Source organism: Tupaia chinensis, unplaced genomic scaffold (genome assembly GCF_000334495.1).
Source record: "Tupaia chinensis unplaced genomic scaffold, TupChi_1.0 Scaffold000311_2, whole genome shotgun sequence".
Taxonomy (NCBI): Eukaryota; Metazoa; Chordata; class Mammalia; order Scandentia; family Tupaiidae; genus Tupaia; species Tupaia belangeri.
The window spans coordinates 5,794,614-5,819,730 of NW_006159803.1; the positions used below are offsets into that span (position 1 = coordinate 5,794,614).

The 25,117-nt window shown below is 40.2% G+C and overlaps 1 protein-coding gene across 1 annotated transcript in view; it reads left to right on the plus strand.

Annotated features, from left to right (window-relative positions):
* POU2AF2 (POU class 2 homeobox associating factor 2) overlaps nt 1-25,117 on the plus strand; it is an 85,984-nt gene that overhangs the window by 34,641 nt on the left and 26,226 nt on the right. Inside the window, exon 3 of the mRNA XM_027772834.1 lies at nt 13,745-13,854. Within this exon, the coding sequence (XP_027628635.1) occupies nt 13,745-13,854 (110 nt within the window). The remainder of the gene's footprint in view (nt 1-13,744; nt 13,855-25,117) is intronic.

Below are 25,117 nucleotides of genomic sequence, written 5' to 3' on the forward strand. Positions count from 1 at the left end.
TAATGGCTATGTTACTGAACTTCCATGTAGTCAACCACGGTTCAAGTCCCAGATCCTGTGGCTTAAACTCACGCCGGGCGCGTGTGCATGCATGCTCAAGATCCCAAGAGGAGAATGCAAGAGAAAGAAGTGCTGTGTAGCCATCCCCCCTGGGGGGTGATTTCTTGCTTTCTGTCTCTCTGTCTCTCTTTCTGGCAAGCGCATGCCCTCTATAGCAAAAACCTCTCCAAAATAATAATAATAATACAGTGTTTAGGGCCAACCCCATAGCACAACAGTTAAGTCCTGTGCATAGAAAGTTAGATCTCACATGGTTAACCAAGATTCAAATCCTGATCTCAGAAGCTTGAAAAAGATACTGTGTGTGTGTGTGTGTGTGTGTGTGTGTGTGTGTGTGCCTCAAATCCTGATGGGATGGAGAAATGGGGTTGAACGGAGGGTGGCATAACCATGCCCCATTTGAGGGTGCTCTCTCATATATGTTTCTCCTTTCAGTCTCATGAGAGTGCATGTCATGAAGCTCTAGAAAATTCCTCTGTGCATCTTGACAGATTGAAAGAATAAAAGGCAAATAACTCACTAATTCTATTTTTAAAATAGCTCAGATTTTGCAGAACCCCAGAACCAGTCTTCAGGATTACTGAAAGTCTTGAAAATACACTTTGAATCTAGGTTCCATTGGTCCAAATTGTAATAAGGCACCTGAGGCACCACCATGCTGAGGACCAACAGTTGATACTCATTAGAAGCCCAGAAATACCAAGTGTCGTTCGAATCCAGAATGACTAGGAAGGTATCCAGGAATCTCAACTCTGTTTAGGATGGGGAGACAGAACCAAACTCGGGTTAAGTAGCAAGTGTGGGTAAAGGTGAATGAGGGACGTGTCAGAAACTACCTAAAACTTGTTTTATTCACATTTTTCTCCAGAGGTGTTTGTGACTCTGCATAAAAAAGACACTTAAAAAAAATGATAAAATTGGGCCAACCAGGTGATGTGGAGGTTAAGGCACCTGGATCCCAGATGGCTGACTGTATGGTTCACATCTCAGAACTAGAGTCTTGGACAAAACACTCAGCACATGTGTGTGCACATCCAAAATCCCAAGAGCAGAATGGAGGAGAAGAGACTGTGGTATAACCATCACCCCTGAGGAGGGACTTCTCCCTGTCTCTGTCTCTGTCTGTCTCTCTCTCTCTCTCCCTCTTCCTCCCCATGTTTCTTTCCAGAGAGCCCAGGTGCCCTAGAGCAAACAATCAATCAATAAATAAATACAAAGTATATTTTTAAACATAACTATCCAGGCCCTGCTTCAAAACATTCCAAATGCCACTGAGGTGGGGGCTGGGCAATGGCATTTTTAAACAGCTTCTAATGTACTGTCAGGAGTAGGAAGCCCTGCTGTTGATCATATATTTAGGTTTTACAAATAATAAGAGAGCAAACCAAATATATTAAAGAAATGTTAATGTTGATTTCTATTTCAAAATGAAAACAACTTTCTAGTATTTCATCTATACCTAAAATACATTCAGTTTTTTAAAATCACATATCCAAAATCTAAACTCTGTTTAGGATGGGGAGACAGAACCAAACTCGGGTTAAGTAGCAAGTGTGGGTAAAGGTGAATGAGGGACGTGTCAGAAACTACCTAAAACTTGTTTTATTCACATTTTTCTCCAGAGGTGTTTGTGACTGCATAAAAAAGACACTTAAAAAAAATGATAAAATTGGGCCAACCAGGTGATGTGGAGGTTAAGGCACCTGGATCCCAGATGGCTGACTGTATGGTTCACATCTCAGAACTAGAGTCTTGGACAAAACACTCAGCACATGTGTGTGCACATCCAAAATCCCAAGAGCAGAATGGAGGAGAAGAGACTGTGGTATAACCATCACCCCTGAGGAGGGACTTCTCCCTGTCTCTGTCTCTGTCTGTCTCTCTCTCTCTCTCCCTCTTCCTCCCCATGTTTCTTTCCAGAGAGCCCAGGTGCCCTAGAGCAAACAATCAATCAATAAATAAATACAAAGTATATTTTTAAACATAACTATCCAGGCCCTGCTTCAAAACATTCCAAATGCCACTGAGGTGGGGGCTGGGCAATGGCATTTTTAAACAGCTTCTAATGTACTGTCAGGAGTAGGAAGCCCTGCTGTTGATCATATATTTAGGTTTTACAAATAATAAGAGAGCAAACCAAATATATTAAAGAAATGTTAATGTTGATTTCTATTTCAAAATGAAAACAACTTTCTAGTATTTCATCTATACCTAAAATACATTCAGTTTTTTAAAATCACATATCCAAAATCTAAATATTATAGGTGTACAACCTACTGGGAAATATGGCCTTTTTCAGACATACATACTTTTAAAAATCTAACCTTCAATGAAAGGGATGAAAAAATGCCACTGCTATTCATAAAACAAATAATGGATTCCGTGTTTCCATAATAAACTTTTAAGAGAGATTGTTCCTAATGGAAATTCATTGTTACTAAAGAAAAATCTTTCTGGAGAGGTCGAAAGTACCTTCATCTACAATCTACATTAGGGATGCAAATTGTAGAGAACAGACACCAAAGGATTTGCATTTAATCAAATATAAAGCAAGTCATTTCAGACACATCACTGCCCTGTACAGAAGGCTTTCCCACCAGTATCAAGCTGCACTTTCCAGGCGCCCAGGAGCCCTTACCGAGGAGTGAACACCAGCCACCAGAAAGCCTGCACTGCTGGTACGAGGAAAATTCCCCAGAACCATTCAGAATGGAAAGCGGTAAGTCAATGTCAATTGTAACAATTAAAACAAATTGATAATCCTTTTTGTAGGTTTATTTTTTTTATTTATTTTTTTAGAGAGAGGGAGATACCCTCGACAAGGTCTCACCACCATTCCATCCTTCCCCTAGCCTCCCAACCAGCTAGGATCATGGGTGAATGTGGGTGTCCTGGGCACGTTCAAGTCAACCTGGGATCTTAGGCCTCCCACGTGGCTGCAGTATGGCACAGCAGTGTCCTACCGCCTGAGTCACTGCTATGGGGCCTCATTTTTAGTTTTAACATCACAAAGTCAAAACCTCAAACAAAAGTAGGGAAGAATTATTACTAACTTTGGCTAAGCATACAAAATAATTGCATAAATAAAAACATCGATCAAGACCAACTATTTAGAACTCTTGGTTACATTTTCATAATTCTAGTCATATTTAACTAATAATTATTACATTTAACTTCACTGCGTAGTTTAGGTATTTATTCTGAAAGATCAACTCAGACTTGATTTTCATAAAATGAAGACTTGAATAGGAAAGCATTCTTTTCCAGTATAGTGAAATTTTGTGTTAAATGTAACATCTTTCAGTAAGCCCTCCATTAGTAAAGGCATAAGGACAATCCACATTTAAATAGAGCTTGAGATATTTGAAATATCTTTTATTCATGCATCTTGCTCTAAGCTCTTAAGGCTAAGGATGAAGGACATTCTATTTACATATGATAAGGAAGAAGCAGAGCTGTTATTTCATGAACTCAAATTATATATAGATCTTTCCAGCTTGTTCATCCTGAAAATACAAATGTTAGTGTCAACATAGAGTAAGACCCACATCATTCAAGAGCAAATCTGAGATTGAAAAAGTTGGCATTTTAAATGTTAGTAAATGACAGCAGAAATATTTCAAATGTGCCTTTTGAAGTCCCTTGAAAGAAAAATTAGTATTTGTTAAATGCCACAGCTCTTCGGAATCTGATCTCAAAAGGTAGAAGGCAGTGAAAGCTTTTAAGAGCATGGGATGGGTAATGGGTGGTCATCCTGGTTGTTGATCAAACTATGAAGTGGAGAAGGTGAGAGGGGAAGGGAGGTGGGTTGAGGGTTGTGGATAGCGACAGGGTAAGTAAACCAAACTTCAACGAAATCCTAACCAATTAATTTCATCTTGCATTTTAAAAAGTATCAGTCTTTAATTCAAGTTTAAGATTTCATAAGTAGTATATATCATTTTCTGCTTAATAATGAATATTTCTAAGATTTCAAGATTATCTGATGAACTTGAAGACTATACGTTGCCTTTGTTTATATCTTCCCAGAAGATTTCCACAATAAAACTAATATAATGCCACCTCCCTACATCAACGTGGAACCACAAAGGCAGAGGTTCCAGTGCATGTAAAGCCAGTACGGCTTATTCCTGTGTGGGGACATGCTCTCCCCTCTGAGAGGGCTCTGATCCTCAGCAAGGCAGACAGTTGGGATAGTGGGGTGAAGAGAGGGGTTCCACAGCACCAGGGCTGACAGCTCAACCAAATCGTGGCCCAACACTTTCTACTGGTGCTGGGTTCTCTGGTTCTCATTCTTGGCACTTCCCAGGGAGGGAAGAAGGGAGCCCGCCAGGACGTGGTCTACTAATAATCCATCGTGGAGGATTTTCATTCTGCTCCATCTCAAATGACAGTGTGCCTGCTTCCCAGTGTCACAGAGGAACTATAACTCACAGAGACACCATCCTAATTGTGCCATTATCCGTCATATCATTCAAAAGTATAAATTCATCCTGGGACCAGCAGTTAGCGTAATGGCTATGTCGCTGGACTCCCATGTAGTCGACCACAGTTCGAGTCCTAGACCCGGTGGCTTGAACTCACGCCGGGCATGTGTGCATGCACACCAAGGATCCCGAGAGCAGAATGGAAGAGAAGGGATTGTGGCATGACCATCTCCCCTGGGGGATGATTTCTCTCTTTCTGTCTCTCTGTCTCTCTGGTGAGCACGTGTGCCCTATATCAAAAACCTCTCCAAAAAAAAAGAAAGGAAAAATATATAAATTCATCTTTTCTAAGGTTATTGGGATGGCTTGGGGTTTTTTGTTTGTTTCAAACTATTTCTTTGTTCTCATACCTTATATCACAAGCACATGCTTAGTGATTCTAAACAATTTAAAAGCAAGAAAATGTATCCCACAAATATCAGCAGAAAAAAGTAAAATAAGAATGTGCTTCAAATGCCTTGAGTGTATCTATTATTTATTGGGTTGTCAGAAAAGTCATAATGCATTTTTGCATGGAAAAACACAGAAAAAAATACATCATGACTTTTCCGACAACCCAGTAATAGCTGAAACTATGCAGGGATCACCTGTATTTTAAATATTAAATCCATTTAAGAATATATGAGTTTGATTTGATGGAGAAAATGTTTCATTTTCAAAATCATATCAAAAGCAACAGCACCATTAAATCTACCAAGTCTGTGTCAAAGTAAATGAGAATAAGAAAATGGCTTGACTGAGACAACTTGCTGAACGTACCTATGACCCTATACTAAAAAATAATTAACTCCAAATTCTAAAGGATAAATTGATTTCTATTGATAAATTTGCTTGTGCTTTCTCTCCGGAAACACATGTCTTTGTTTTCTCAACAACTGATCTGAATGCAAGTTTGTATCTAGAGCATTTGAATAAAAACTCTTAAGCTTGCCTGGTCTATGCAGGTGCAGATTCTTTAAATAGACAAAAGGCACAGGGGAGAAAATGTTTTGGAATAATAATACTGGTAACATGTTTAAATTCCAAATGTCATTCTTGTCCAAAAAGGAGGGGGGTAAGTTAAGAAACTTGTATTATAGTATTCTCGAGGACATGAAAAATACTCCAGAAGGTATTTTAAAGACTTTACTCCAGCTTCCATTGTTTTGCACAATTTACGTTAACTCACCTTTTGTGTTGTTGTAAAATATGAGCATTTGCTTTTCCGAACCACATTCATTCTGCTTACCCGCTTCTTACCATCCATGCTCCCATGAAGCCTCACAGAAAGGGTTTCATCCCCATGTCAGGAAACTGCTCTTTCCTGCATGCGAAAGACCTTCATCTTTCCAAGCCCTATGGACTTCCTTGCCTTCAAGTCACCTAAGGCATTTTATTTACTCCACAACTCTCTGTTGAGCACCTACTGGTGAAGGATATTCTTTTTTCTGTATATTTCCTCTTTCTTTCATTTCCCTGATGCTACCATTTAGAACCTTCCTACATTCCTCACCTCTCCTGCTCCCACCTCTCACACTGTGGGCATTTCTTGGCCCCTACCTCCCCCTGAGCAACAGAACTGTAGCCATTTCCCAAGGCTCAGTGCTCAAATTTCTGGTTTTTGGGGTTTTTTTGGTTTTTTGTTTTTTTGGGGTTTTTTTTTTTTGGCTACAAAGTCTTCCCTGGAGAGCTTCATTTTCAGAGCTTCAATGACTACAGAATTTAAGGATATTTCTTAAACAGTTCTTACCTAGGTCCAAGTTCTTGTCCTATCTATGGGATACTTTACTTTTTTCTTTGATGATGTCATCATAACCTCAAAGTCAGCCTATTCAAAACTGAATTCTTTCCTCACCAAACTGACTCTCTCCAAACCTTTTTGATTTCTGTTCTGAATTACAGCATTCTTCATGTGTATGTGTGTTTTACTTTGAAAGGCCTCTTAAATCTGCCCTACCCTTGTTACTTCCACTGTTTCTGACTAGCCTGTTTTACCATTCCCCACTCTCTCTGCTTCCTCAATACATTCTAAGATCTACCCCCACATTAACCTTCCAAAAATCAACTGAATTCCAAATCAACTGAATAATATTATAAAAGTAACAACAGTCCTCTATACAACAAAAGTCAGTGGTGAGGCCAGCAAATAGCATGGTGGTTAAGACACTGGACTCGCACATTGCAGACTGTGGTTCGAGTTAAGGGCCCAGGAGCTTGAAAATCACACTGGGGGCATGTGCATATATGCCCAAAATCCCAAGAGGAAAGTAGAAGAGAAGGGATTAAGGCATGGCCTTCCCTCCCGGGGGGTAACTTCTCACTTTCTCTCTCTCTGTCTCTCTCTGGTGAGCACACAGACCCTGTAGCAAAAAACCTTAGAAAGAAGAAAAGAAAAATAGTGGTTTTCATCAACTACTATATAAAATGTAAATTGTTACAGCTAGGTTTTTAAGACTTTTAACACTTTAAGTATTCTCAACTATTAAATAGATAGATGATAGATAGATAGATAGATAGATGATAAAAGAATGCTTTCAACAAACACTTTTTGGCATTTGGGATGTGTCAGTGAGTAAAAGCAGGCAAAGATCCTTACGCTCATGAAGCTTACTCTAGCAAGGAACAGATAGACAATAAATAATAGATTTACTAAATAAGGAAATTATGTGTTAGGTTCTATATATAAATAAAAGGTAGAACAAGATAAAAAGGATGAGGAATATTTTACGGGAAAGACGCAACTATAAATACATCCTCATTGAGGACATTGGAGCCAAAACTTGAAGGGAACAAGGAATTCGGCCTTGTGGATAGTGGGGAAAAAATATTCCAGATAGTAGAGACGGTCAATGCAAAGGTCCTGAGGCAGAAGTGAAGGTACATTTCAGAAATACTGGAGCACAGTGAGCCAGAAGGAGAGTTGTAGGAGATTAGAACAGAGGTAACAGGAACAGGGTTATGTAGAGTTATTAAAAGGCCTCTGGCTTTTACTTTGAGTGAAATGGGGAACAATTGAAGGCTTTCAGCAGAGCATTGACATGACCAGACTCTTTACTAAAGGTTCACTCTAGCTGCTCTGTTGGGAAGAGATGGGTTGATGCTGAAGGGAGGAAGGAGGGTGATCAGTGAGAAGTCTACTGCAATAATCTGCGTAAGAGGTGACAGCGGATTGAACATGGGTGTTAGTAGTGGGGGTGAAGGAAGGTGAAGAGATTCTGGATTTACTCAGTAGGCAGTGCCATCAAGAATTCTTAAGGGATAGACTGTGACACAGCAGAGAAAGGAATCTAGGATGACTCTATCTTTGGGCCTGGGCAACTAGAAGGATGGAGTTGCCATCAACTGAGATAGGAAAGCTTTCATATAAAGCCAACAGAAGGGACTCCTGGAGTTCAGACTGGAACAAGTATAGATGGATATTCGAGTCTGATGTCTAGGATCTCCTGGGCTAGGGATAAGTTTATGTAGAAATTCATCTACAGAAAGATGGCATTTAAATCTAGTCACTCCCATTACACTAGCACCTTAGGCCTTCCATGCACGCCTTCTTCTTTCCCGCCTCATTGCTTCTGCTCATGCCTACCCACAGTGTCTACAAGGACTTTCTCCCTCCTCCTGACCTATCCACATCCTTCTTTTATTTTTCTTTTCTCTTTTTTATTTTTAGAGATTTTTGCTATAGGGTGCATGTTCTTGCCAAAGAGACAGAGAGACAGAAAGCGAGACATCACTTCCCTGGGAGGATGACGATACCATAGTCTCTTCTCCATTCTCCTCTCAGGTCTGGAACTCAAACCAGGGTCAACCATGTGAGAGTCCAGCTCCTAAACTACTATGTCACCTGCTGGCCCCTACACTCTTCTTTTTTAAAACTTTATTTCTAAGTATTTTATTCTTTTTAAATTTTATATTTAATCACTGTACATCTCCACAGCATACAAAATTAATCTTCCCAGCATGAATACACTGCATGTCAGTCTAGTCAGACATTATCATACATATTATCAACAGATAATTTTCTATTTTTGTGTCTATTTAATGTTTTGCTCTTTTCCCCCTTGATTCCCAACCTCCCACACCCTGTGCCCACCCACTTCCCACATTGTCTCCAGTCCACATCCTTCTAAGTCCAGTCTAAATTCCATCTTTTCCCACGACACCTTCATCAACAATCCAGAGTGTACTCTTCTCCCTCCCCTACTTTTTCACACGTGACTGTCTTATTTCTCTCACTAAAATAGGATCTCTTTGAGGATGTCTGCTTTGGGTTTTAAACATAGTTTGCATCCCCTGTGGCATTCAGCCCTATTCTTCACACTAAGTTGGTGCCAACTGGTACATAAGACTGATTGTTTTATGACAAAACTTCAGAAGTTTTGGTCTGGTTATTTGCCATCTCATGAACTTTATTCCTCTGTTAATCACCATGTGGTTATTTGTTAAACTTACTTAGAATAGGTGTATTTCCCCCAAGGCTTTTTGGCATACACATAAAGCATAAATTACTAATTCAGATAGTAATCATCAATTAAAAAAAAATCCTTCAGAAAAAAGTAAAGTCAAGATTGTCCACAAACACAAAAGAGCCAGCCTAGACTTCAACTTCCCTCCTCTCCTCCCTCACAGAGTCGTCTTAAGTCTACACCCACCAACAATTGGTCAGATATTACTCTTGTAGCTCAGCCAGGACTGCCTAGGTTAGAGCTATACCCCTCTTCTACACACACACACGCACACGTATGCACATGGGAACCTTACAAAGGCCTTATTCGTAAATGTTTGTATGCTGCTCTTCAGAGAACATCAAATCACTTGGAGGGCTAGTTTCCACCCCTAAGGTTCCTGATTCAGTAGTTTGGAGTTGGGCCTGAACTTTGCATTCCTAATATACCTAGCCAGTGCTGCTGCTGTGCTGGTTCAGAGATCACACTTTGAGCGTCACTGGTCTAGTGTCTCACTTTGAATTATCTATCTGGCTTAGATCCCTACCGACCTTTAGTATTGGAGTTACTGTCCTACTCCGGGCTGCAAGATGTGCGTTAGAGCTGTCTTACCAACTGGCCATACCACCCCTTCCCACCCTACGCCCTGCCTTTCTTCATTTCTCTGTTAGAGGATTAGGGCAATTTTGTGCTCTTGACTCCAATTTCTTTCTTTCTTTCTCTCTTTCTTTCTTTCTCTTCAGGATCTCATTCTGTCATTTTCTCCCTCTTTCCTAAGCCATTAATCCTTCCCTCTGTCCTGTTCCCACATCCTCAACTCTCTTACCTGTAAATTAATAAACAAATATAAAAACTTAAGCAAACCTCTCCTTGACTTTAAAATTCCCTCCATTTATCATCCAATCTCTTGCTTCCCTTTGACATTAAAAATTCAGGTAGCCTCCCTACCCTGTCTCCCTCCACGCTATTGTCTGGCTTCTAGCCACAGCGCTGGCTGCTTTTCTGTCCTTATGCAGGCTCTTCCCTGCAGCTGCTACTTCTCCCTTCTTCCGAGAGATGTTTCTTCTGGTTTCCCTGTTTCTCCTCAAGTCTTCCCTTGTCTTTTCATAGGGTCCTCTTCCTTGGATGAAATTTCAAATGTGAATTGCTGCAGGCTTCCACCATTTCTTTAATCATTTATTTCAGAGCTTCCCAACAATTATCAGGAACCAGTGCTATAGGCATTCCCAAGATACCATTTCTCTCAGCCCTTGGGAGTTGCTGGTTTGTTTATCCCCCTATGTCAGACATATATAATTCTTTTCTTTTTTTTTTTATTTTACATATTTCTCTCATGAGAGACAGAGAGATAAAGAGACCCATAACAGGGTCTTTCCATGCCACAATCCACCCCTCAGCCCTCTAGCCAGTCAAGACCACAGGTGTGCCTATGGACATGCTCAGTGTGCTCAAGTCTACTCGGGCTCTGAACCCACAGCCCGCTGTGCCACCACAATCGGGTCCGTATTATTATTTTCTATGTGTGCTGTCATGTGACTCTTTCAAACACTCCCCAAAGGGATTTCATTCTTTTTCCTGGTTTTATTACCATCAATGTCATGATAGCTCTGAAATGTATGTACCCAGAGCGATTTCATGGTGGAAACTTGAGAATCACTCTGAACCTTCCCTCCCCTTTATCGCCCACATTGAAAGAATTTTCTAATCTGATTCTTGCCTTCCCATCTACTACTACTCAGACCCTATTACATCTTGCCTGAATTATTCTAGAATCCTCCCGACCGATCTCCCTGCAGCTTTGTGATTCTTAAACCCACCCTCCATAACACAGCTGCCAGAAAAGTCTACCTAAAATGCAAATCTGACCACACCACTCCCTTGTTTAAAAGCCTCCAGTGGCTCATTGCTGACAGGATGAAGTCCAAACATCTTCATATACCAGTAACTTCACAAGTGATACTTACAAAAACCATTGTTTTTTTTAAACATTTTCTATAGGGCACATGCACCTGCTGAAGAGAGACAGAAAGAGAAGGAAAGTAACCATCCCCTCCCATAAGGGATGGTCATGACACAATCTCTTCACTACTTTTTTTTCTTTTTTAGACATGCACACATGTGCCTGGCATGTTTTCCAAGCCATGAAGTCTAGGATTAGAACCATGCAGTAGGCCACATGGTACTCAGCTACTGGTTAAGGCACTTGGATCCCATAACCACCAAGATACCAGCAGTGCCCTACGATTATTTTTAAAGTATTTTTCTCCTCACTAGATAACACATTTTCTGCATCCCCAGTTCTGGCACATAGAAAACACCCAATAAATAGTTCATGAATAAATGTAGCCTTGGGCTTTCCCATAAACTAATTCACAAAATTCTAGAAATAACATTTTCCTTTGCAATAGCATAAGGTCATTAAGTTTTAAATTTGAAACTGACTTGAAAATACTCCATGCCTCATTAATTAAAAGGTATATAGACCAAATCCAGTCAAAATTAGACCCAAAACACTATTCCAATAACTTTGTTTTGCTGAAATTAGGTTGCACATGGTCTTGATGAAATGAAATAATGCATTATATAATAACCTAGATTTTTTTTTCCTCTTTCATTTTGTACAGGTAACTTATATAAGATTTGGTAGTTTTTCAAGTATTTTTGCATTTCTTGGGTTTTGCCTTATAAAACTCATAGCATTTTACACATGAAGAAAATGGAACTGAGACTATGAGTGGCTTTGTGTACACTGACTTGGGCCAGCAATTTGTTTTCCCCAATGGATCACCCTTCTTCTAGCTGTAGCTTTAATTTCTTCCTTTCTTCCTTCCTTTCATCCTTTCCATAACCAAATTTGACCCAAATACCAAATATACCCTAAGCTATCTATAAATTCAACCATATTAGAGACTATGTTTGGTCAAGTGCCTCATTCATACAGATGTGAGTGTTTATCTGTGTACATTCTGCCATGAACATGGATACCGAATTCTGGACCTGCTGTAATTGCTAATAAACCAGTAGCACCCTAATTAAAATGGGTGGAAGTATCCAACCTATGAAAGGACAACAATATTTGGAGTTAAAAATATCTTAAAATTTCTTTAGTTTTTCTATACTTTCTAGATATGACTAGGTCCATGGCATAGTGGTTAAAGCAGCCCCATCCCACATAGCTAATCTCACAGTTCAAATCCCAGCATCCATGGCTTGCAAAACATGCTGGGCACTTACACATGTATGCAATCCCTAAAGGAGGGAGAAAGGGGGAGGAAGGGATTGCAGTGTGACCATTTCCCATGGAGAGTGCTTTTCCTCTCCTCTCTGTCTCACACTCTGGCAAGCTCATGCACCCTCTGGCAAATTGGAAAAAAAAAAAATGCCCAAAGAGCTCTCCAGTCATTATTTGATCATCTTCAGTGTTCAGGAGCTCACCATCCCCAGAAGTTATTGCTGCTCATTTCAAAGCCATGGGGAAACGTTTTTCACCATAGTCTGTTATCACTATAATTTCCTCATGATGAAAATAACAAATGTTTCTGGTTGTTTGCATTCCAAACAGACCTAAGTCTGGATCCCCGCTCTATTGCTTACTACAGCTATGAAAGCTTAGCAAACAGTTTAGCTCTTTGGACCTCAGTTTCTTCATCTGTAAAATGGATCACATGAAATTATATATGTAAATTTCCAAGCACTATAGCATCTTCAGAAAATACATGTAGAAAGTGCTCAAAAAATATTTGTTAAATAAATGAATAAACTTTCCCATAGCCTTGGCCTACTTTCAAAGCTTCAAAGCAGGAACTCCTCACGTGGAATCACTGTATTTTTGAAAACATAGCATGCTTATTTAGTGCAGTAAACAGATAACAAGAGACTTTTTTCTTAGAAACATAATCTTTTTAAATGGTCCAGATGAACCTGCTTACTCACATTGGGAACAAACATGACAGGAGAGAAATAATGTCTCTCCATAATCTAAATCTGCAAATCTAACTTTTACATCATGTAGCAGAAGCATTATTTCAAGTAGCATGCAATAATCCTTTGAGGTTAAACCATAAATTTTAAGTCTTGCTAGAGTAAGTCTTGATGAATCAGAGTACAAAAAAGAGGGCACTTTGTAGAGCTGTTGTGTAGAAGATGAAGCTGTGCTTCTGCTTAAGTAGAGTTCAGATGACTTTCTATCAAGGACCAGGAGACAAGACCCTATTGAAGCCACTTCAAATTCAAGCATTCTATCATTCTAACGAGAATATAGCATCCCAGCGATCAGACCCTTAAGAGGTTAACCTAGTTACCCCATTCACTTTTTTTTTTTAGATTATTCTATTTTATTAGAATTCATCATTGGCCTCATCTTAAAATCTCTCTCTACATTTTATCCAGAATTAATAGCCTGACAACTGACAGGTAGATCATTCAATCATTGAACCTTTCATTTCTTAACTGACCTAACTTTTCAGCTTCCCCATTTCAATAGGAAACTGATTTTCAGTACTCTGGACATGCATTTTTTCCCTCTATTTTTATTATTTTTAATTTTTAAAATAATTATGGAATTTATGCTGACAGAGAATTTAGAGGAAATATTTACTTAGAAAACATTTTGATGTCATTTCTAATTATCTTTTCCATACAGAGAATGATACGAGACCTCGAACTCCAGTCTTAGTTATACCATTTATTACCTTTCTCCAATTATATCCCAGCCAGTCATTTCACACTGTCCCATGTCCCACTCACTTCTGATTGTAACTATTCCATTTGCTTAAGTCCCAGGAGACTACAGTAAACGAGTGTATCAAGGTGTAAGAGTGAAGCACACAGTCAAAGATCTACTGGCAGAAAAACGATCCAGACAGACAAGTAACTCAAGATTTAATGTAAGTCCCAATTTGATACAGTCTCAAGTATGGCAGGGGTTATCCATTAAAATTGGTTATCTTCTCTCTCTTTATTTATATACCTCCTGCGTCTTTTCAAAAGAAAAGCCCTCCTGTTATCGGCACACACCATATAATTACTTTGATTTTTCTTCTTTCCCCATGATGGACAATCTTTCCCTGCAAAGCACACCTGCTTCTTACCTTCTGTCTTAACTTGGTGGTGCCAACATTTTTCATTTGACCGCCAGTCCCTTGATTGCCCTTCTCATCCTAGTTTATCTCACATCATGTTCTTTTTGAAAGAAGTTTTACATCTCTACTCATCTGCTATTGATTATATGCCCTTGAAAACACAAACTGTATTCTCTCATAGCTGAACGTTGTATAAGTTGCCGTGAATTAATGCTGGTTCTCCTCCAGAGAGCCTGTTGCAGAGCAGGGGCCCTGCCCTCAGGAACCAGTGTGACCCTGGAAAAGTCACTTTATTTCTCTGTTTACTCTTTATTTCTTTTGACTGACACAAATTGAGTCCAACCAAATGACCTCCAGGGCCAGCCTTGGCCCCAGAGGCTTAAACAATATGCCAGGTCCATGAAGCGTGTACCTAGGATCCTGACAGGAAGGAGGAATGAAGGAAAAGAGACTGTGGCATGGCCATGCCCTGTTTGGGGGGTGGGGGTGCCTTGTCTTGCCCGCTTGCGCGCGCTCTCTTTCATTCCCCTTGGCAATGAAAAAAAAAATGACCTTCAGGGTCCTGTCTAGCTATAACAAATTCTGACTATTGGCCCTGTTTGGGGGGTGGGGGTGCCTTGTCTTGCCCGCTTGCGCGCGCTCTCTTTCATTCCCCTTGGCAATGAAAAAAAAAATGACCTTCAGGGTCCTGTCTATAGCTATAACAAATTCTGACTATTGTTCACATTATGTTTCCTCTGGTAGCTACCAGCAAGTACTCCAGGAGCTCTGTGCCCTATTTGCCGACTGCTGCAGCTAGTGGCAATGGAAAGATAGTGTTCTGACTATTTCCCCCAGTCATGAATTAACAAAGCTCAGTCAGTAGAAGTAATACTGACCTTCATCCACATGTTATGGCAAACCCAATAGAGATAACTTAGGAAAAAATTTTCTCGGTAACAATTTTAAAATCCTAGTGGGAGATGTCTATCTGCTACCCATGTCTTCATTAAAAAAACGCTTGGGAAAAGTAGTTAGCATAATGGCTATGTCACTGGACTCCCATGTAGTCGACCACAGTTTGAGTCCTGGACCAGGTGGTTTAAACTCATGCCAGGCACGTGTGCGTGCGTGCCCAAGATCCTGAGAGGAAAGTGGAAGAGATTGTGGCATGGCCATCCCTCCTGGGGGTAATTTTTCGCTTTCTGTCTCTCTGTCTCTCTCTTTCTGGTGAGCACACACGCCCTATAGCAAAAACCTCTAAAAAAAATTTTTTTTAAATTAAAAAAAAAAAAAACTCCACTCTATGCCTACAATGTTAAGTAATTCCAAGAGTGATTCTAGAATAGCAATTGCATTAGGTTGTCAAGATCAGTATGTAACCGGGCTGACCTTGTGGCTTAATAGTTAAGGGAGCTAAATCCCACATGGCTGACTACAGTTCTAACTGCACACCCAGTGGTGTGAAAACTATGCCAGGCATGTGTGTGCGCATGCCCAAAGTCACAACGGGATAGAGAAATGAGAAAGGATAGCAACTTAACCATGCTACACTGGGGAATGCTTTCTCCCTCTCACTCTCCCTCCCAGAGTGCATACACTCTGGCAAATGAAAGGGAAGAAGGAAGGAAGGAAGGAAGGAAGGAAGGAAGGAAGGAAGGAAGGAAGGAAAGAAAGAAAAAAGATCAGAATATAACCACCTATTCTATTAGGTAAAACAGTAACATGAATGTAGGGCATCTGCTACATTCACAGAACACAAGAGCAGATGGCCAGGAATAAATGAGGCACCTATGCAGATCCCTAGTGCAGGAACTGATGCCTAACAGGTATCATTTCTGTGTGTATGTTGAGAATGTTGGCCTGGTGTTCCACACTGCTCCAATATTAAGCTCCTGGGCCCTGTTTCAGGTGAATCCACTCCAGAATCAATGTCTTCCCATTCAGGAACACCATCTCTTGTACATGTTCTGCTAGCCTTTCTTGTTAAACCACCTCCTCTCTCATAGTTAGTTAAACAAATGAAGACAAAGATATCTGCTCCCACCTAGCTCTGAATCATCAGGGGAGTATACTAAAAAATATCAATACAGAGGCCAGAAAGTAGCATAGTGGTTAAGGTGTTTGACTCCCTCTTGGTTGACTGCAGTTCGAGTCCTGGGCCCAGCAGCTTGAAACTCACGCCGAATGCGTGTGCATACATGCCCAAAATTCCAAGAGAAGAATGGAGGATAAGAGATTGCAGCGTGGCCATCCTCCTGGTCCCTGGGGGTTGATTTCTTGCTTTGTTTCTCCGTCTCTCTGGTGAGTGCACACATCCTATAGCAAAAAATCCACATATACATATATATATACATACATATATATATGTATGTATATATATATGTATATGTATATATGTGTGTGTGTGTGTGTGTATCTCCAAACCTAGTATGGAAAGAGAGACTATATGAATGAATTCAGAGTCTACTGTAAATAAGCCACAGCCTCAAGGGGAAGTAATATGAATTGCTTGGCTACAACTGTGACTACAGATGACAGAATAACTAACTTGTGAAATTTGGTGAAAGTTTCAGGCAAACTGCCAACTGAGAAGACAAGAGTCACGTGTGAGGGTAACACCCATAGTCAAGGAGCAGGTATTTTATTTGCCCAGTGCAAATGAGGATATAACATATACTCTGTGCTATTAAACACCAAATTACCTGGGGGAAAGGAAAAATACACATTTAATGAGTGATAACACCTTGGCATCATCATTGAATAGATACAAATGATAAGACATTATGTCAGAGTTACATAAAAAGACAAGTCACACACACCAAAAAAAATAGAAAATCAAGAAGACATATACTCAAGTGGTGAATATAATTTTTCTTTAAAAATTTACCTAATATGACTTCTTGTTCAAGATCTGTGAGTATAAAGTCACAGATTTTGTGTTTTCTTTCCTTATTTTTTGATAAGCTTTGTTAAAAAATAAACAACATAGCAGCCAGCAGATGGCATAGCGGTTATGTCGCTGGATCCCATATGGCTAATCATGGTTTGAGTCCCAGACCCAGTGGCTTGGGCATGTGTGTGCATGCCCCAGATCCCAGAAAGAGAATGGAGGAGAAGGGATTTTGGCATGGCCATTCCCCCAGGAGGGGGGGATGAATTTCTTACTTTCCTCTGACTGTTTCTGTCTCTCTCTCTCCCCAGCAAGTGCACGTGCCCTAAGGCAAAAACCTTTTTTAAAGAAAAAGATAAATAATATAAATATAACTGATAATAAACCAGGACCCAGGTGGTAGCACAGAGGTAACACGACTGGCCCCACCTGGGAAAGCTCCTGAGTCCGGGCCTTGAGACCTCCCTCAGCACACTGGTACACACATGTGGCCATGATCTGGGCTAGCTGAGAAGAACGACCATGGCAAGAGGACCCTGCTGGGTGCCTCTGCCTCTTTCTTTCTCATGTGGAATAAACTTTAAAATTTTAACAAGCCACCCTACTTTATATCATTTTAAATGGAGCTTTTTGGGCCCTGTTCCATGTCTACTTACATTCAGTTATTGGATTTGAGCCAGGGGACGATCATTTTTTCATTTTTGACAAGCCCCTGAGCTGATGTTTCTGCATGTCACTGTTTGAAAACTTTGCCAAAGAACAAGCGCCCAGGCCTCCCATCCACAGCCAAGGTTCTTAATGCTAGTCGGAGGAGAACTTGCTGAGCTGTTGCTAGCAGCCCAGGGACGCTGTGTTATAAAATTTCTTGTGTTACAAGAGCCATGTAACATATACTCTGTGCTATTAAACAGCAAATTACCTGGGGGAAAGTAAAAATGCACATTTGAAAAATAACCAAGTGATGGACTGAATGTTAAAGACAAAAGACCAAGCAGCACAGTCTTACAAGATGAAGACCAAAATTATTTATGTCAAGAGAGTCTGGAGTGTAATTCCTTGTGTACTAGCTCATTTGACAGACCAGTTCTGTAAGACTGATATTTAAGTGTTTTCCCCTTTTACAGATGAGGAAGCTGAGAACAAGAGAAGGGGAAAGATGTTTTATGAGCTGCACAACTAGCAGGTCTTCCAACTCCTAATTCCATATCCCATATTTAAAGGGAAAGATCAATGTGGACTAGAGTTGCATAATCCCTGGTCATGGAGGAAATGATATTGTGAAAACATATGACGGAAAACCAATATCTAATACTAGAAGCTGCAAGCCAGCTCTAACTACGGTAGTTGTTCTCAGGCATCAGGTACATAGGTGGTATGAACACACCCTTAACTTTGCTTTCCCATCACGTTTCCCAACATTGCAATGAGAATATCTTATTCTCATCTTCATTTCAATACTTTTGTGAGTTTTTGGGGTTTTTTTTGTTTGTTTGGTTTTTTGTTTCGTTTTGTTTTTTATACAGGTAAGAGGAGGACAAATGAGAAATCACTCCCCACAAGGAAGTGGCCACACAGTAATCCCTTCTCTTTCACTCTCCTCTCAGGATTTCGGGCATGAATGCACACACACCCAGTGTGTTTTTCAAACTGCCAAATGCAAGACTTGAACCATGCAGTCGGCCTTGTGGGATCAAGCCATCTTAACCATCACACCACCTGGCTGGCCTTCTTCAATAATTTTTTAGATTTGGATAATGAAATGCATACAGTTTCAAAAAATGTGATTATTTGGACTTCAGACATCTCCATGAATTGATTTTATTGTCCACCTACCCATGTTCATCCTCTCAACCACTATTCTAAAATACCTGTAAACCCCGAGAAAGATATTATATTCATTAACCACCCACGCTTTTAAAATTATCTGCTTAATTTTATTATTTATTTATTTTTAATCTGCTATATGGCACATGCACAAGAGAGAGAGAGAAAGAGAGAGAGAAAGTGGGAAAGCAAGCTGCCAGCTCCAGGACTCAAACTGCAGTCAGCCATGTGAGAGTCTAGCACCTTGACCATCATGCCTCCTACTGGCCCCCAAAAATGAGTGCAGAGAGACAGAGAGAGATAGATGGACTCAATACTGCAGTCCTTCAACCTCCAGTAGTTTTTGCCATAGGGTGGATGTCACCATGGCCCCCATCCACTCTTAAGAATCTATTTCTACCCCAGTTGCAAGTACAACCCATGAGCAGGAATTATGGAGCATCGTGTCATTGGAAGATACTTGCAGGGTTCTAATTGCATGGGTAATATCAAAACTAACTCTCTTTCACACCAATGCACTAGGAACAATAGGTCTAATATTTCAGATAAGCTCAGATAGGGAAGCTATCCATTAGACATGTTCAAAATTTGCAGCTGATAGCATGATTTATGACCAAAGGCTCTATCATGCAGTTTTACCATGAATACATTGGGCTAGACTAAAAAAAAAAAAAATGGATCCCTAAAGAACTCAAGTCACATCCCTGAGACCAGTGAATAGTCCCTTATATGGCTAATGTGTGATAAAGGTAAAGATCTTGATAAGAGGTCCTTAGTCTGGTTTATCTAGGTGGGCCCTTATTGCAAAAGGGAGTTTAAAGAGAGAAACACACACGCTGAAATAACACAACAGAAGAGGAGATGTTGTGACCCCCCTAAGCATAGATTGGATTCACATGGGCACAACTCAAGGCATATCAGCACCCACCAAGAGCTAGAAGAAGCAAAGAGCAAGTTCTCTCCTAAAGTCCCATAGGGAGCATAGCCGTGCAAACACCTTGGTTTTGAATTCTGGCCTCCAGAACTACAGAATACAATTTGATAGTTTCAAACTACCCAGTCTGCAGTCATTTATTATAGCAGTCCTAGAAAGCTAATACACATGTATTATGAACACTCTCCTCTCCTCTCCCCGCAAGCAACTTCAGGAAGTATCTACCTGATGCCCAACTTGTAGCTCTTGTCTTTGTGACACTTCTAAGTTTTCACAAGATTGAAAACTTACAACACAATTTCCCTCAAGAACATCTGTTTTTGATACCGTGAAATGTTTTCCACCTCTTTGCAGTAGGAATTAAAAAAAAAAAAAATCTTTTGCATCAGAAGAAACTTTCACCGCAGACTGGAAATTAAAACCACTTCTATACATTCTAGCCATAATTCTGTAGTTTCACAATTATTGTGCAAATCTATTTTTGAATAGCAATCCTTTTTCTTTTTCATATAGTTCAGTGCCATTCTTTACTACACTACTAGATGTTGTATCAGAATAAATAATTATGAGCTATTCACCAACATCAAATACCAAAATATATATACATAGTGGGACCAGCTGTTAGTGTAATGGCTTTCACAATTATTGTGCAAATCTATTTTTGAATAGCAATCCTTTTTCTTTTTCATATAGTTCAGTGCCATTCTTTACTACACTACTAGATGTTGTATCAGAATAAATAATTATGAGCTATTCACCAACATCAAATACCAAAATATATATACATAGTGGGACCAGCTGTTAGTGTAATGGCTATGTCGCTGGACTCTCACGTAGTTGACCGTGATTCGAGTCCCGGACCCAGTGGCTTAAACTCACACCGGGCGTGTGTGCGTTCCCAAGATCCCGAGAGGAGAATGGAGGAGAAGGGATTGTGGCATGGCCATCCCCCTGGGGGGTGATTTCTCGCTTTCTATCTCTCTGTCTCTGTCTGTCTGCGAGTGCATGCGCCCTATAGCAAAAACCTCTTCCAAAAAAAAAAAAAAAATATATATATATATATATATACTTATAGTATGTGTCACTTAATGACCGAAATACATTCTGAGAAATGTGTCATTAGGCAATTTTGTCATTGAACAATCAGAGTGCACTTACACAAAATTAGATGGAATAACCTGCTACACACCTAGACTGTATAAGATAGACTATGTGATCCTTAGGGGACCCCCATCATTATATATGCCATCTGTAGATCACAATAATATTATGAGGGTCAGCAGGTGGCGTGGTAGTTGAGGCCCTGGATTCCTATATGGCCAACCACAGTTCAAGTTCTGGACCTGGCAGCTTGAAAATCATGACAAGCATGTGCACATGCCCAAAATCCTGAGAGAAGAATAAGATACAGGGTTGTGACCTGGCCACCCCCTCTTGGGGGTGATTTCTCACTTTCCCTCTCTCTGTCTCTTTCTGTCTCTCTTAGGTGAGTACATATACCCTATGGCAAAAAAACCTAAATGTGTGTATATACACACAAACACACACACACACACACACACACACACACACACACATATATATACACAGATATATAGATATATATTAAAATGTGGGATATAATTGTAATCAAACTTTTCCAGCTACACTATTTTAATTGAGTTTCAAAAAACCTAATCACTAAAGTTCTAAAAATAATATCATAGGGACCAGCAGGTGGTACACTGGTTAAAGTGCTGGACTCCAACATGGTCAACCATAGTTTGAGTCCTAGACCTGGTGGCTTGAAATTTACTCAAGGTACACGTACATGTGAGCCCAAAATTCCTAGGGGGAGAATGAAAAAGAAGGGATTGTGGCATGGCCAACTCCCCAGAGGATAAGTTCTCAGTTTCCCTCTGTCTCTCTCCAGCAAGCAAGCACATATACCCTACGGCAAAAACTTTTTAAAAAATGAATAAAACATTAAAATAAAAAATCAAATAATAATACCACAAAATTCTTATCTATGGGGGAGAGAACCATAAGCTTAATAGTCATAATTTTTCATTTTTGTTTTGAAATTTTGTGAATGATTTGGAGGTTGCTGATTTTCTTAAGCTATCATAAAGACGCATTTAAAATCATTGAATAAACAACAGCTGACATGTTGGGAAGATATTTTTAAAACTTGCAGACTAAGGGATAGATGGAAATCAATTTGGAACTAAAACAATGTAGGAGAATGGGGTAGTGCTCTGCTCATTGATCAAAATGCTATCGTCAGGGGACCAGCAGATGGCATAATGGTCACATCGCTGGACTCCCATGTAGTGGACCTTGTTTCAAGTCCCAGACTCGGCAACGTAAAGCATGCTATGCCTGTGTGCGTGCGTGCCCAAAATCCCAAGAGGAGAACAGAGGAGAAGGGATTGTGGTATGGCCATCCCCTGTGGAGGGTGGTTTTCTGCTTTCTGTCTCTCTGTCTCTGTCTCTCCAGTAAGTGCATGCACCCTATAGCAAAAATCTCTCTAAGGAAAAAAAAAATGCTATAGTCAAGAATGATAAGGCAGAACCGCCATCTTCCAGTAGTTAACCAAAATGACGAACACAAAGGCCCGATATATGTTCTCTAGGCCTTTTAGAAAACATGGAGTTGTTCCTTTGGCGACATATATGTGAATCTACAAGAAAAGTGATATTGTAGACATTAAGGGAATGGGTACTGTTCAAAAAGGAATGCCCCACAAATGTTACCATGGCAAAACTGGAAGAGTCTACAATGTTACCCAGCATGCTGTTGGCATTGTTGTGAACAAACAAGTTAAGGGCAAGATTCTTGCCAAGAGAATCAATGTGCGTATTGAGCATATTAAACATTCTAAGAGCAGAGATCGCTTCCTAAAAGGTGTGAAGGAAAATGACCAGAAAAAAAAAGAAACCAAACAGAAAGGTACCTGGGTTCAACTAAAGCGCCAGCCTGCTCCACCCAGAGAAGCACACTTTGTGAGAACCAACGGAAAGGAGCCTGAGCTACTGGAACCTATTCCCTATGAATTCATGGCATGATGGGTGTTAAAAATAAACTAATCTTTGGTCTATTAAAAAAAAAGAATGATAAGGAAATAAATACAAAAGTTCCTTTAAGTTAATACTCTACATAAACGTGTGGAAAACAAGTGGTGATTTCTGGATCTGTTTTCAGAAGGTCTGAGCTGAGGAAGATGTTGGGAGAAATAGCCCCAGTGGGAATTCAATTATAGCAGCCTGGATTTATACATATAAACAGATACAGACCAAAATTTAACTAGGTCCACATGTCATGTTTCTTTCATACCCACCTCAAGTGCTTATTTTTCAAATCCTAGTTATTACAGTCATTTTCTTTTTCAACATTCTTCTAAATCCTTACACTTCAATTAGCTGCTAAATCTCTGTATCATGAACACACATAAGGCCTTATTGACCACTAGGCTTATCTTCCCTAATTATTTTCGGGAGGAAAATAGTGTAAACAATAGAGAGGAATATGAAGATAGTACATATTTGCTAGAAAATTTTGGAGGAACAGAAGGTGAATGGGCGCCATGTAGTGTTTTTATGGCATGGAGTAATTGAAAGTGTTTGATCTTCGTGGAGAGCGGGTAAACGCTCACTGTGGAACAGATGTGCATTATCTGCCTCAGTCCCTAATAGCCATCCAGCCAGGACTGCTGGTTGGAGGTTTATTTAGTTACACATCCAACTGCTGCTTTGCTCCACCAATCATATGCACGCTTCAGTTACCACGAGCATAAACACTGTGATGTCCAGATCTGTGATTTGCATATGGACTTCTTACGAATTATTAAGGGGAAAAACACACACACACAATCGGAAACTGTATATTATATGATCTCAACGTTTCTGTGATCTTCCTAAAACTTTGGAAAACATTCAAGACAGCTCTTCTATTCCTAAAGAGAAACTACTCTTTCTTAGTCTGTTGAAGCCTTTCTTCTGGCTGTCAGTGGGGTTTGGGACAATGTTCTGTTCCTCTGAGTCTCAGTGTCCATGTCAGTAAGAGTAGAGTTAGGTCATAGCTCTAAGATTCCTCTCATGTTAGTATTAGTTTTAAATAAGTATAACGGTGTATATTTGAGGTTTAAAACATAATTTTATTGGGCCAGCAAGTGACAGGGAGGTTAAGGCAGATGGATCCCACATAGCCAACTGAGTGGTTCAAGTCCCAGACCCGGTAGGTTGAAAATCACCCTGGGTACATGTGTGTGCCCAAAATCCCAAGAGGATAGTGGAGAAGAGGGGATAGCAGCATTTCCCTGGATGGTGACTTCTTTCTCTCTCTTGCTCGCTCGCTCGCTCACTCTGTCTCTCTTTCTCTTCCCCCTCCAACAAGAGCACACACCCTATAACAAAAAAAGAAGGAAGGAAGGAAGGAAGGAAGGAAGGAAGGAAGGAAGGAAGGAAGGAAAGCAGGCAGGCAGGAATAGCATGATGTTATGGAATATGTACAGATAGTAAAATGTTAACACAGTGAAGCAATTAACACCCCAGCATCTCACAGAGTACTTTTTTGTGAAAGGGCAGCTAAAGTATGCTTATTTAACCGAAGTCAACTACAATACAATTTTATTAACTGTCTCCCTCATATTGTACATTAGATCTCTAGACTAGTTCATTCTATTTTATCTGCTACTCTGTATCCTTGAACCACATCTCATTATTCATTTTTCAAACTTTATTTATTTCTTCTATAAAGGACACAGAGAGAGAGAGGAGGAGGGAGGGAGGGAGGTTGAGACTGCACTGCAGTGGGGTTTTATGCTGCACCCCCAGCTTCAGTTAGCCCTAGATCACGGGCACATATGCGCCCTATGTCTCTGGGCACAAATACAGACTCTTCCCATGTAAGTCAGTCCTACAGAGCATTGTGGGGGTTTTGTGGATGTGTGTGTGTGTTTACTTTTGCCATAGGGTACGTGCGCTCACCGGAGAGAGGGAGAGGACAAGTGTGAAAGCTCCCCCATAGGAGATACCATGCTGTAATTTCTTCTCCTTTTGATATTTTGGGTACACATACATGTAATGGGCACATTGTTCCAAGATGCCTGGGCCAGGACTTGAACCACGCCTTTGGCCACATGGGATCTAGCTGCCTTAACCATTATGTCACAGGCTGGTCCCAAAACATCATGTTTTTACCACCGCACCACCATCTAGCCCCTTAGTATTCATTTTTAAATTGAAACTTTAAAGTTTACCTCATTGTTTTATCCTCTTGATGGTTATTGCTCATATTTCAAATATTGTCATCTTACTGTTTAGGATTTAGAATCGATTAGAATCCCTGAGACCTAGCTCACACCCAGTAGGAAGCATCTTTGAGCTGAGTTCCACATCACTCAGTCACCTTGGAACCTGCAGCACTTCAGTTTACTGATGTTCGTCCTTGAAGACAC